Raw genomic sequence first — 12,883 nt, 5'->3', positions numbered from 1 at the left:
CCTCTGTTGCCCTTTTTATAGATCGGAACTATTATGGCTGTTCCCCATTCCCTTGGGATGTGGCCAGTGTCATCTATGTAGGTGAAGAGGGTGGCTAAGAAAGGTGCCCACCAATCCGCCTGTGCTTTTATCATTTCTGGCGTAATGCCGTCTGAGCCTGGGGCTTTGGCCATTTTCAGTTGGTTTATATATGATTTCACTTCAGTTACTGAAACAGGCGGCCATTTAGCCAGTTGTTCTATATTATAATAGTGGAGGTTCAGCGTCCTCATACAAAGATTGGAAGAATGAGACCCACAGGCTAGGGGGAATTTGTGAAGTTAAGGGGGAAATAGCTTTATGGGTGCCAGAAGTTACCAGTTTCCAGAATAGTGTCTGATCTTTTGCTTTTGCCGCACTAATTAATTCTAGCAAACATTTTCTGGTATAGGCATTCTTTTGGTGGAGTATTAGGTCTTTATACTCTTTTTTTAGGGCACGGACAGCAAGATAGGCTTGATGTCTAACAGAATTTTCGGCTGTCAGGGCAGCTTTGTAAGCATTTTGCAGGGCTTTCTTTGCCTCAAAGCAGGTGTAATCAAACCAGGCTTTATTTGATGTTATTGGCTTAGTTGGCCTTTTCTCTGTGGTATTAAAAAGATAGGGTTTTAATTGTTGGAGCAGGCTCTCATACTTGGAAACTGGGTCCTCAGGCCTAGGATTATTCCCAAAGCCAGTTAAAATTGTACAGAGTTTTTCAGAGGTTAGAATCTTCTTCAGTTTGGAATCAAGTGCAGGGGTCTATTTGACTCAGCAACCAGGTCGCTCTAATGTGGTGATCTCTGCAGGGTATACTGTTCTCAGGAAGGGTGACTCATTTAACGGAGACACCTGGAGGTGCAAAGGGAAATGGTCCCCCTCTATGAATGGGAGCACTTTTAAATTCACTATTTTTGTTAGCAATTTGCTGTCCGCCAACATATAATCAATTGTGCTGGATCTTACCCCATACATGAATGTATATTCCCCGGGGATGTCGCCCCTGGTGCAACCATTTAGGATATGAAGATTTAGCTGCCTAGAGAGTTTGAGGAGGCAGGCTCCAGCAAAATTTGAATGTTGATCCTTTGACTGCCTTGGTAGTTGTAAAGCCTCCGGGCCAAAGTCGTCAGGGTACCCTATTTTTTGCCTGTATTTGGTTTCTAAACTGGGGTCATCAGGACCTAACCTTGCATTTAGGTCACCCACCAGCAGGACCTTTGCTCCCGGATAGTTTGTTATCAGTAACCTTATTTCATTCCTCTGCATGAATAGCTTCTAGGATTCCCAGGCAGTCCATGAAGATTGAGTCAATTCCCAGCGCTGGCACCACTAGCTCTACTTGTTGCTATTTGGATTGGGCTATTGGAGGGGGTGTAGGAGAGCCCGTTTCTTCTGGACACAGATGTCGACAAGTTGTCCATTCTTCATTGGTTAAAGGCTTTGATTTGCAGTTGATGTAATTAAATTCCATGGGAGGAGGCGGGGCTAGAGGTGGAAGTGACTTCCTTATGGTCGAAAGTCTTTCAATAAGTGCATCCTGGGAAAGTAGGATCTGCTCGAGGTAGGTTGTTAGGAGTTGTTCATCCTTTGAGGAGAAATCCTTTTCTAGCTTATTTGGTGAGGGCGGGGTTTTGTACAGCCTGCCAGATTGTTTAAGATTGCCAGCCTCTGGGTAGAGCAGTTTACCGTTTCCGGCGCTGTTGGATTCTGCAGTGCTGATTTTGGTTTTTGTTCTGGCTGGCCTATGTGCTCCTAGAAGTGGTAAAGGGTCTTCGATGTTTTCGAAGAAACGGTGCACAAGCAAGCCAGCTCTCAGGAAATTGTCTTTATTTGAAAGGGTCTGTTTAGTTGAGAGCCCGTCCTTAAAAGTCACTATAGCCCTATTTTGGGCCATATCATGAGGGAGGAATTTTACCTTGATGATATTTTCTGCTGTCACGAGGCCCCTGGTGACTATTCCGATTTTTTCGGGAATATTTACTTTTCTTTGAGCATATGATGGGTGTCCTCTATTTGTGGGAAGTATTGTGAAGGCAAGTTTGTGATTATTTAACGTTAGCTTCCAACAAGTCTGTGTTGTTTTATCTTGATCCTTTTTTGTTATATTAGGGTACACAGGATTTACTTGCGATGTCAAGAGAAGGGTTGGTTGCTTGGGAGCTGAAATTTCCTTTGGTTTTCCTATTTCCCCACTAGAGGGCGGTGTGTGATCTGCTGGGGCGTGGGGCTTTTCCTCAGAGTGCTTTGATGGCATGCATGAGTTTGTGATTTTCTTTTGGGTTGTAGAAGCAGAGTTCTTGTTATATTCTCCAGCACCTTAAAGAGCTTCTGGAAATTCATTTTTTTAGTCCGGCAGGTCGGCGCTCCTTCTTGGCCTCTGTGCTGGTCCAGGGGGGAGATTACCATGGGGCGAGGTCCAGGACCTGAGTTGAGGGTCGGCAGACAGTCCTCCACGGGCGAAGCGGGGTCCACAGCGAGAAGCCGGGCAAGGACAGGAACTCTGGGGGAACAGGACTGGATGCTGGCCGAAACAGCTCTTCAACGACATTGTTCCCGCACCCTGGGACCGGGCTGACTGGCCTTTATCTTCTCTGAGGCCAGGGGCGGTCCCGGCCCCCAGGAGACCCGCCTCTCCTGGCCTTAAGGCGAGCACTCCTCCTGGGAGAAACCAGTTCCCTCCGCCTCTCTGCCCTGAGCCTCTGCAGTTCAGGAGAGGCCGAAGGGTTACTGGGCCCAGGGGGAGACTCACCTGTAGGCACTGAGTCCTCAACCACCTCCAGAGCCAGAGTGGATTCACCTGGTGCCTGCTCCTGAGGATCCGGCACAGGTGCAGGCGCTTCAGAATCAAGGCCCTACCCCAGCTCAGCCGGCCCTGGAGGCGGGGACTCCCGTGCAGGCTGGGATTCCTCCGGTTCAGCCTCTGAATCGGATTCCCAGGCCATCACAGCCTCTCAGTTTGATGTTTTTGGTCTTCTTCATTTTTTGTGTTGAGCATTTTCTCTTTAAGGTCGGTTTCTTGGGAGCAAGCGACCCTCCCTCCTGCACTGAATTGTTTCTGTTTGTTTTTTTGTAATCGAGTCCCGGCTTAGTTTCGCCTCCATTAGTCCTAGTCCCAGATGTCATGTGAGGGAAAGCGACCTCATGGTTCTTAATCAATTCAGTTAGGGTGGTAAGCAGGTTCAAGCTTTCCGAAAGGAAATTTTTAATTGGCTCAAGTTCTTTGCTTATCTGTGTGAAATGAGTTTTGAGTAACTCTTCGAACATCCCTGACAAGTAGAAAATAAGGTTGTCCGGGTACTGTACCCTTAAGCTGTTTGGCCATTTGTCTGTCTCAGTCGGCTCAGTCGGGGAAGGGCACCTTAAATTCTCTCCTGATAGGGAGGGGAGGCTTGTTTGACATGGCTTCTAGGTTTTCCAGGAATAGCTCCTGTTCTAAACTTGCTTCAGGTCCCTCTTTGGCTAGCTCAGCTTGTTTTAGTTCTGTTGCCAGGTCCACTCCCTCACCTCCGACGTTAGTTTTTTCCTCCCTTCCAATCCAGGTGTGGTCAATAGACCACTCATGAGAATGGAGGTTTCCTGGATTATTTGCTTCATCAGCCTTGGGATGGAAGTAGGTTGAAATTTTGGCCTGTTTTTTCTTTGTGGGAGTTGTTACAGGTTGTAAAGGTGAAATCCCCAGTTCTTTGCAACATTGTCTTGTAAGTACCATCTTCGTACTCAGAAATAAATGGGGCTATTTTATCCAACCCACAGCTTTATGGGCTTTTCAAGGGAGGTGGTTCGAAGTTGATTTAAGTAGTTTTAAAAGGGAGGGGAGGTTTAAAAGTCCACCTGACAGCTCCCGAAGTCTTTTACTGATAAAAGTTGGCAGATATTTTCATAGGTTGAGCCTTTTTATCAGGGTAATTTGATCATTAGAGCTCCTACTCACGCAGCAGAGACTCAGTTGAGGCTTGACCCGGCGCCATCTTCCCCTCACTTCGCCCCACCAATAAGGTGTGTGAAATCACATAGGCACTCCTGATTTGATTTCAGTGCAAAATACTGTACGATGTTCTTCATATAGTTTCATAACATCCTGTTTCTTTTTTTTAAAAAAATGCAGCTTTTTTCTTGGACATGGGCCACTCATTTGGAAAACGGTTAAAAACCAGGAGCCATTGGGTGATCTCTTTCTGCAGTGGTAAGTTACTTTCAATTTTTCAGAGAGCTTGGTATAAGAGGCTATGTACAGGGGTCAGCAAACTTTTTCAGCCGTGGGCCAGACTGTATTCTGAAAAAAACTAATGAACGAATTCCTATGCCCCACAAATAACCCAGAGATGCATTTTAAATAAAAGCACACATTCTACTCATGTAAAAACACCAGGCAGGCCCAACAAATAACCTAGAGATGCATTTTAAATAACAGGACACATTCTACGCATGTAAAAACACGGTGATTCCCGGACCGTCCGTGGGCCGGATTGAGAAGGCGATTGGGCTGCATCTGGCCCCTGGGCCTTAGGTTGCCTACCCCTGGGCTATGAGCTTCAATGCAAATTCAGACCAACAATCTATGTAGCCAAGAACCTTTTCCCCAGCTGGGCATGTTAGGGGAAATATGTCACTACTTGCAGAATGGGAAAGTGAATAGGAAATGTCAGTGCTGTAGTCCCAGTTTGTGCAAAACAAGGTTTTCCTAGAGTGCCCTATGGTTTGCCATAAAATTGGAGGGACGGGGAATTAAGAAAGGAATGTGCAGCCATCTACACAACTCTTATGTAGCACGAACCCAACCCAATATGTACATTTCCATTAACTCTCTTGAGTAAAGGGAAGGTGGGTATAAAATCTAGAAATCATCAACTACGTCCTTGAAAGTTTATTTTGCTTGTTAGTAATTTACAAGAGTTTTCTACAGCAAGGGCAAAGTTGAAAATTTCTACTTCCAGTCCATGACTTCAGATATGAAATATTTTCCATATACAGTGGTACCTCTGGATGCGAACGGGATCTGTTCCAGAGCCCCGTTCGCATCCAGAAGCAAATGCAACCTGCATCCGCGCATGCGCAGGTCGCATTTTGCCGCTTCTTAGCATGCGCGTGACATCATTTTGACCGTCCTCACATGCATGAGCAGCGAAACCCGGAAGTAACACGCTCCGTTACTTCTGGGTCGCTGCAGCGTGCAACCCGAAAATACTTATCCCGAAGCTACTTCAACCCGAGGTATGACTGCACCAGGGATAGGGTCCAATCTTATATTTGTCCCCATTTGAGGGTGGAGGACATTATTTCAATATTCTTCTTAGCAGATGGTGTTAGTGGACTATCCACCCTCTGAAATTGTTGAAATTCAGCACTGCTCTGGAATCTCCAAAGGTCAAATCTCCACCCCCACTCACACAGTAGGGCCTCCTCTTATTCCACATGATGGTGGCATGTATTGTCCAGAAGGAACAACTTATTCACAAGAGAAACTTTGCACAATCTTGGCAACAAAAGCATATTTTTTTGTTCCAGTTTTTCTAAACATGACTGCAACATTCCATATAACTTGCTGGTTGCTTATCTCTGGCAAGCTTTCCCTTTCCTTTTTAAATACTTTGGGTGACTTTCTCTTCATAGGGCTGAAGAATATGGACCAGTCGTGCGTTTTAATGTACTTCACAAAGCTGTGGTCTTAGTATTAAGCCCCGAAGGAGTGAAGGTACTGTCACAATTCTACAACTTCAGAGGGACAATAGTTTATCTAGGGCTTTTATTCCCTTTGAATGGTTACTGGAGATTCACTTGAATTTTGAGACCTATGGTTTATTTGTGCACATGTGCAGGCTGACCGCAGGTGAGACAGTTCCAAAGCGTAAGCTGCTCTGATAGACACTACATCACCGCTAGGCTTCTAATACCTTTGGCGTTTCCAATAAATCCCATAGCTCTCACTTTTTCCTTAGACTCCCTCCCTCTAAAATGGCCTTCCCCAGCTTTGTGTCCTCCAAATGTTTTGGACTACAGTTCCCATCAGCCCCAGCCAGCATGTCCTGAACATCTGGAGGACACCAAGGTCAAGCACAGAAAACTGGTCCAGGTCCCAACATAATCTGTGATAAGGTCATGGAACAGCCTATAGTCACAGGAAGTTCAACAAGGTCATAAAGGAGATGGTTGCCTTCCACCACCACCATTGGGCCTAAGGAACCAGAGACTTGTCTTGTTTCTAACAACTGGAAGGCTCAAGAGGAAGGGCTTATCCATACTGGTCTTCTAACCACAGGTGCTGGTCCTGAAGGAGTTCCAGGGATAGCTTCATCATGACAACTCTGGGTTCATACGTGTATACTATGTTCTTGCTCTCAGACCTGGACCTTTTTTGGCACCGGGGTTCTCAAGGACAAGCGGTGGTGGTGACTCCACCTCCTTCTCTGTCAGCCCTAGAGGTTCTTCAGCAGGTCCCAGATGGTCCCTCCAGTGGATCCTCAGGATTGGTTTCAGGGGACCCTGCCTGCTCCTCAAGGTCCTTGACCTGTGAGGTGTCTTGTTTGTCCTCTGTGGGTTCCATGTCTGGTACCAGATCAAGCATGTCTCCAAGTTGCTTCCCCTACCATGTGGGGCTGACCCACCTGCCAAGCAAAGTCCTGTGCAAAAGATCCGCCAAATTTAAGCAAAGTATTAGAAATAACTACCCTCAGTTGGACCCCCTGTTTTTAAAGGCAGAAGGAAGGTACCCACCTGCCCCATCCTCAATTTTGAGCCCAGCACACTGATGTTAGAAATCAGTTCTCCTAAATTTAGCAATTGATATTCTTAGTAATGAGATTAACCGAATTTCAGAAAACTGACCAAAGGATTTAATTTTAGGAGTGCCTGTTGTCACCACAGTACCCAAAAGACCAAGAATATGAACGTACTTGTAATATATTTGGAGAAAGGTGAGTTAATATAAAAGTAAGTTACAATCAATAAGTATGACGAAATGACAGCCAATTTCCAGCAAATTTGTTGGGTTCTACTGGACAGATGTATAAATTTATGGAAGACAAAGATATGAATGGCTGTTGGCCATGAGAGCTGTGTTCTTCTTCCGGTGTCTGAAGAAACACAACTCTGAACACAAGTTGCTAGAAGTCACAAATGGGGAGAGAGGTGCTGCATTCAGGTCCTTCTTGCTGACTTTTCAGCTGTATTTGGTTGTGAAAACATAATATTGGACCTGTTGGGCCTTTAGTCTTATCCAGCACCATTCTTCTTATGCTCTTTTGAAATAAACGTATTTTAGACATATACAAAATCAGTATAGTATAAGAACCAGCGTGCAACCCAGGTAATTATTATTATTATTATTATTATTATTATTATTATTATTATTTATACCCTACCGTTCTGGCTGGATTTCCACAGTCACTCTGGGCAGCTCCCAACCGAATATTAAAAACACAATAAAACATCGAACATTAAAAACTTCCCTAAACAGGGCTGCCTTCAGATGTCTTCTAAAAGTCAGATAGTTGCTTATTTCCTTGACATCTAATGGGAGGGTGTTCCACAGGGCGGGCGCCACTGCCAAAAAGGCCCTCTGCCTGGTTCCCTGTAACATCACTTCTCACAGTGAGGGAACCACCAGAAGGCACTCGGAGCTGGACCTCAGTGTCTGGGCTGAACAATGGGGGTGGAAATGCTCCTTCAGGCCCTCTGAGGCTTTCAAGGTCAGCACCAACACTTTGAATTCTGCTCCGACACATACTGGGAGTCAATGTAGGTCTTTCAGGACTGATTGTTATGTGGTTTCGGCGGCCACTCCCAGTCACCAGTCTAGCTGCCACATTCTGGATTAATTGCAGTTTCCAGGTCATCTTCAAAGGTAGCCCCACGTAGAGCGTATTGCAGTTATCTCCAAGCGGGAGATAAGTAGCGAATGCACCACTCTGGTGAGACAGTCCGCAGGCAGGTAGGGTCTCAGCCTGTGTACCAGATGGAGCTGGTAGACAGCTGCCCTGGATACAAAATTGACCTACGCCTCCATGGACAGCTGTGAGTCCAAAATGACTCCCAGGCTGCGCACCTGGTCCTTCAGGGGCACAATTACCCCATTCAGGACCAGGGAGTCCTCCGCACATAACTAGCTTTTTTTCTTTCTTTTTTACGATGCCTCTCCTGGATTAGAAGCCATGATTTTCTGTTGCTACTGTCCAAACTTTTCCATATAGGAAAGCCTTGAAAAGTGAAGTTTAAATTCCATTTCAGGGTTCCATATTCACTGAATGATCCCCTGGACAGATACAAACACATTCATCCTATATAGCTGTGGAGCATACAGTGCTAGGACCAGCATGCTGTCATCTGGCAGTGCAGACTGAAAAGAAGACTCTGGGTTCACAAGCTCACAAGTTTGGAAGTGCTATTCATGTAGTAGACATGTGCACCCTGAAGAATGCCTATAGCCTTTTACCTAGTTAGCTGTGGAAGTCTTCCTGAATACTCCATGCAATCCATAGCATAAGCAAGAAGAGTCCCAAAGCGGCTCAGAACAGAATGGTTTACTAGGTACACCAGTAAATCCACAATGTGGCTCAAAGGTTAACAACTGGAAAATATTTATGCTGCAGTTTAAGGGTGGATACATAAACTTTCCCCCACCTGCCTGGCTTCTGGTAACCTGTGATTCCAGAGAGGTGACTTTTGCAGCTGGGTAAAAAGTGAGTGGAGAATCCACTGCCTCTTTCCTCCCCTGCAGACGGTGACTTTTAAAGATGTTCCATGGAGAGTGTTTGCAGACCTAGCTGCACACTGTGCATAAGACCAGCCTCAATTTGTGACCCACTAAATTATATGTAGCCCAAGAGCTTTCTATGGGGGTTTGCCAGAGCCTTGATAAACTCCCTGTTCTTTTTGCCTGCCTGGAGGCTGCATAAAGTAAGGATGTCTGGCACCTTGCATGTCACAATCAGTGGTTGGGTTGCAGCCTCATCCCTAGCTACCCCAATCATCCCTAGCTACCAGGACCAGTGGTCAGGGATGATGGGAGTTGTAGTACAACAACATCTGGGGACTCAAGATTGAGAAAGGCTGGGTAGGTCACAAGTTGTGCATGCCTGGCAGAGATGTGGACAGACTTGGACTTACAGTGGTACCTCGGTTTTCAGGCGCCTCTGTTGCCGAACGTTTCGGTTTTCGAACGCCGAAAACCCAGAAGTAAATGCTTCTGTTTTCAAACACGCTTCGGAAGTCAAACAGCTTCCACTGTGTGTATCTGTTGTTTTTCACAATTTCCTCTATTGAATTGGCAGACCGTCCTTTGCACCTTGGTTTTTGAACATTTCGGAAGTCGAATGGTCTTCCGGAACGGATTACCTTTGAAAACCAAGGTTCCACTGTATTTTGGATCCCTGTCTGGAGAACCATGAGGTTAGGAGGAATATTTAGCAATGAAAATTTAGTGGGTAGCATTTATTTAAAATGCCAAATTGTACCATATTAAGAAAAGGCAGACATGTGAAAATTAAAGAGGGGGAGTTGACAAAATAAGAGTTTATGTTCACACATCTAAGGCTCAGTTCTGGTAATCCTTCAAAACAAGGTTTGAAATATTGGAAACATGCTGTTAGAATCATGTCCTCCCTTCTTTCTTCCTTCGTGTACGCCAATCTCTTCCTTTTTCTGGTTTCTTCTAACCACTTTTTACCACGACTTCTGAATCAGGCCAACAATGACCAGAATTTATTCCAAAGCCTAGTTTTGCAAAACCAGCTTCAAACGCATTAGTGTGTATTTTGTCAAGTTCCAATATCATGGCAAACAAAAAATGAAGAAAGAACTCCATGGAAGTCTGTGGCACATTCCTGATTCTCCACACTAGATTAGAATATGACATCTGAACTAGTCCATGCTGGGTGTAATGTTTTTCTTCATTTCCCGCAGATTTTTGGGGAATGGCTTAGTAAGTGACCTCAACCATGCCCGCTGGTACAAACAGCGGAGAATTATGGATGTGGCTTTCAGTCGAAGGTAAGGCAGAGAACATAGGCAGCTGCCTGATGCTATGACCAGTGGTCCATCTTGCTCAGCATTCATCTACAGTGGCTTGCCGCAGTTCTCCAGTGCTTCAGATAAGAGTCGTTCCCACCCTCCCAAGAGGAACCAGAGACTGAATTTGGGGCCTTCTTCATGTACTTTGTGCACAGAAGGTCCTGGATTCAGTCTCTCCAGGTAGGGCTGGAAAAGACTCCCTTGGGACTCAGCTACACAGCTGCAAAACACAGCTGTTCTAAATGTGTTGCGAAGTGCAATATACAAATGTGACACTAGATGGCGAAAGTGAGCTATGCCAAATTCAACGTATTTTCCAAAACGTTTTTAGAAAAAGCATTTTCCCAGCGTTTTTAATATGTGTGTAGATTCCAGCACTGAGAGTCACTGCCATTCAGTGTAGACAGTGCTGAGCCATATGGACCAGAGGCATGACTGGATAAAATGGCTTCAAATGTTCCTATGGATTTTCTAAAAGAAATTCTTAATTAGAGGTGCAAGAAACTGCTCTGAAGGATTATTGTGCATGATCTTATATCTCATTAATATAAGAAATTCAGGTTAGGGACAACCTCCCAGCACAAAAAAACTGGATTGTTGTTGGTGATGGTGGTGTGTTGGGAAAGTCCTAGATGTCTCATTCTGGCAAGCAGCAGCCACTGCCTTAATTGCAGCTCTGCAAACACTTTCCAAAGCTGCACAACTGTTAGACTTGTGAATTGATCTGCATATTCATTAGCTTTTCTTTTTTTAAAAAAAATCAAACTGTATTATGAACAAATATAGCAAATTTAAATCCTTTTTCAGAGCAGCTTTACTCTATTTGCTGTGAGTGTGTGTGTGTATCCATTGAAGAAAAAAATGAGTTTAGTCCATGAAAGGCTAGACATATCGTGCTGTGCAGTTTCCAACCTCACTCTCCATCAGTGAAATATATTGGCAGAAAAAGAGAACCTCAACATGTAATAATTCCATGGGATGCCATTCTGCAAGGTGAGTGTGAAGTGTAGCCTTAGCAAACCATCGCCAAAGCCAGCAGGTTCCTTTGCATTGATATTAGTGCATGGATTGCCAACACACCTGGACATTGGAAGGCTGTCCTCCCCCCAAGTCTAATTGCACCAGGGTCACCACTGAGGGGTAACTCTTCCTTCCTCATCTGCAGTTGGCTTCAAAAACCTGGAATTGTTGCTTTGAGCCTAATTGCTGCTGTTTGTGTGTGAGCGAGAGATTGCAGCTTGGTAGAAAAGGTTCGTCGTATGCTGAAGAAATATGCATTGACCCTGGCCTTTGAAACTTGAGATGTATATTTTAGGACCCACAGTTATTATTGTGATTGTAATTTGTTTTTGACTATTTTTAATGGATGCTTAATTGTTGTGACCTGCCCTGGGACCTTCAGGTGAAGGGTGGATAAGTAGTAGTAGTAGTAATAGTAATAATAATAATAATAATTGTCAGAACACGCCTGGGAGAGCAAACGCTCTCTCTGGGCGTCTTCCTGATGAAGCGCAGCCCGGGACGTTCATAAATCTTCAGTCCTGGTGCGCATCAGTGACACATATCTTGAGATATGTGCACACTCAATCAGCAGAGTATAGCAGAAACGATGTGGAGCTTAGGTGTGTGCATTCCAAGTAATTTATTAAGCAATATACCGTATTTTTCGCTCTATAACACGCACAGACATTTCCCCTTACTTTTTAGGAGGAAAAAAGTGAGTGTTATGGTGCAAAAAATACGGTATACAGGACAAAGCAGTCATGGCGTCCTCTCACATCTTCTCCAAGAGAGAGAGAGAAAAGTAAAGTACAAAAGTACAATACAGCGGAAGAGATAAGACTGACTTCCGTTCTCACACTTTCCAATAATAATAATAATAATAATAAATTGGACAGTTACCTCACTCGCTTGATGGGAACCTTCAACGACCAAGCCGACAAGCTTATGGAGCAGCTGGAGGGAAAAGCTGATGGAAAAACTGAAGTCGATATGCTGAGCCTGCTGAGTCGAGTGACCCTGGACATCATTGCAAAGGTACATGCTAGATTAATTTCCTGTTCTTGGACTCCAACTCCCATCATCCATGATTTTGCTCTGCTGGCTGGGGCAAATGGGAGTTGGAGTCCAACAACATCTACCGGGCCACAGATTTCCCCATCTTTTTTAAATGTTATGCCTGCTGAGTTCAGCTCCACCACAGAGAATTCCTCTTTATTTCCCATTTTTCTTTTTATTGTTAAAGCACAGATCATGACAAAAATTTATCAGGTTTTGTCAAATTAAAGTACAATACTAACGTCATACAGATTATTATTAAACCCTTTGTAAATAAAAGAACTTAAATTACTTACCAAACACAGAACAACCGTTCTGTATTTTTGAAATTGCCATGTTCATCTTACCATAATTACAAAAAAAACCAGATTAGTTCATGGTTCTTTTAATTTATTTTATTAATTCAAAATGTCTTACGTGCTCTTCATTGCAACAATCCCAGAACAAAGTACATAAGGAGTTTTAAAATAGAACACACAAAACAAAACACAAAAATACACAATTGCCACATCCACACCGTACATATTAAAAGTCTACTTTAAAAGTCATGGCTTCCTCCAAATAATCTTGGGAACTGTAATTTGTTACGGATTCTAGGAATTCCAACTACTCTCAGGACTCACTTGACAAAGGAAGCCACTACTGTTACAGCAGTATAACAGTGTCTTAATTAAATTGTATGTGTAGTAACTGTAGTAATTTGAAGGAATTTCCTTGCAGGAGACATTGGGAGGGGAGTTTGGAGAAAATCCCTGGAGAATGGTGTGAGGGAGTGGAAAGTGGCTAGCTGAGACGGCTC

The 12,883-nt window shown here is 44.3% G+C and overlaps 1 protein-coding gene across 1 annotated transcript in view; it reads left to right on the top strand.

The window, feature by feature from the left end:
- Positions 1-12,883, top strand: part of LOC308464337 (cholesterol 24-hydroxylase-like) — a 30,181-nt gene that overhangs the window by 3,146 nt on the left and 14,152 nt on the right. Inside the window, exons 2-6 of the mRNA XM_080983687.1 lie at positions 4,127-4,204; positions 5,632-5,713; positions 6,862-6,932; positions 9,919-10,005; positions 11,925-12,063. Coding sequence (XP_080839813.1) covers positions 4,127-4,204; positions 5,632-5,713; positions 6,862-6,932; positions 9,919-10,005; positions 11,925-12,063 — 457 coding nt within the window. The remainder of the gene's footprint in view (positions 1-4,126; positions 4,205-5,631; positions 5,714-6,861; positions 6,933-9,918; positions 10,006-11,924; positions 12,064-12,883) is intronic.

Source organism: Podarcis pityusensis (genome assembly GCF_964106645.2).
Source record: "Podarcis pityusensis genome assembly, chromosome: 1".
Taxonomy (NCBI): Eukaryota; Metazoa; Chordata; class Lepidosauria; order Squamata; family Lacertidae; genus Podarcis; species Podarcis pityusensis.
The sequence above is the reverse complement of the archived record's forward strand: the minus strand, read 5'-3'. Positions and strand labels throughout refer to the sequence as shown.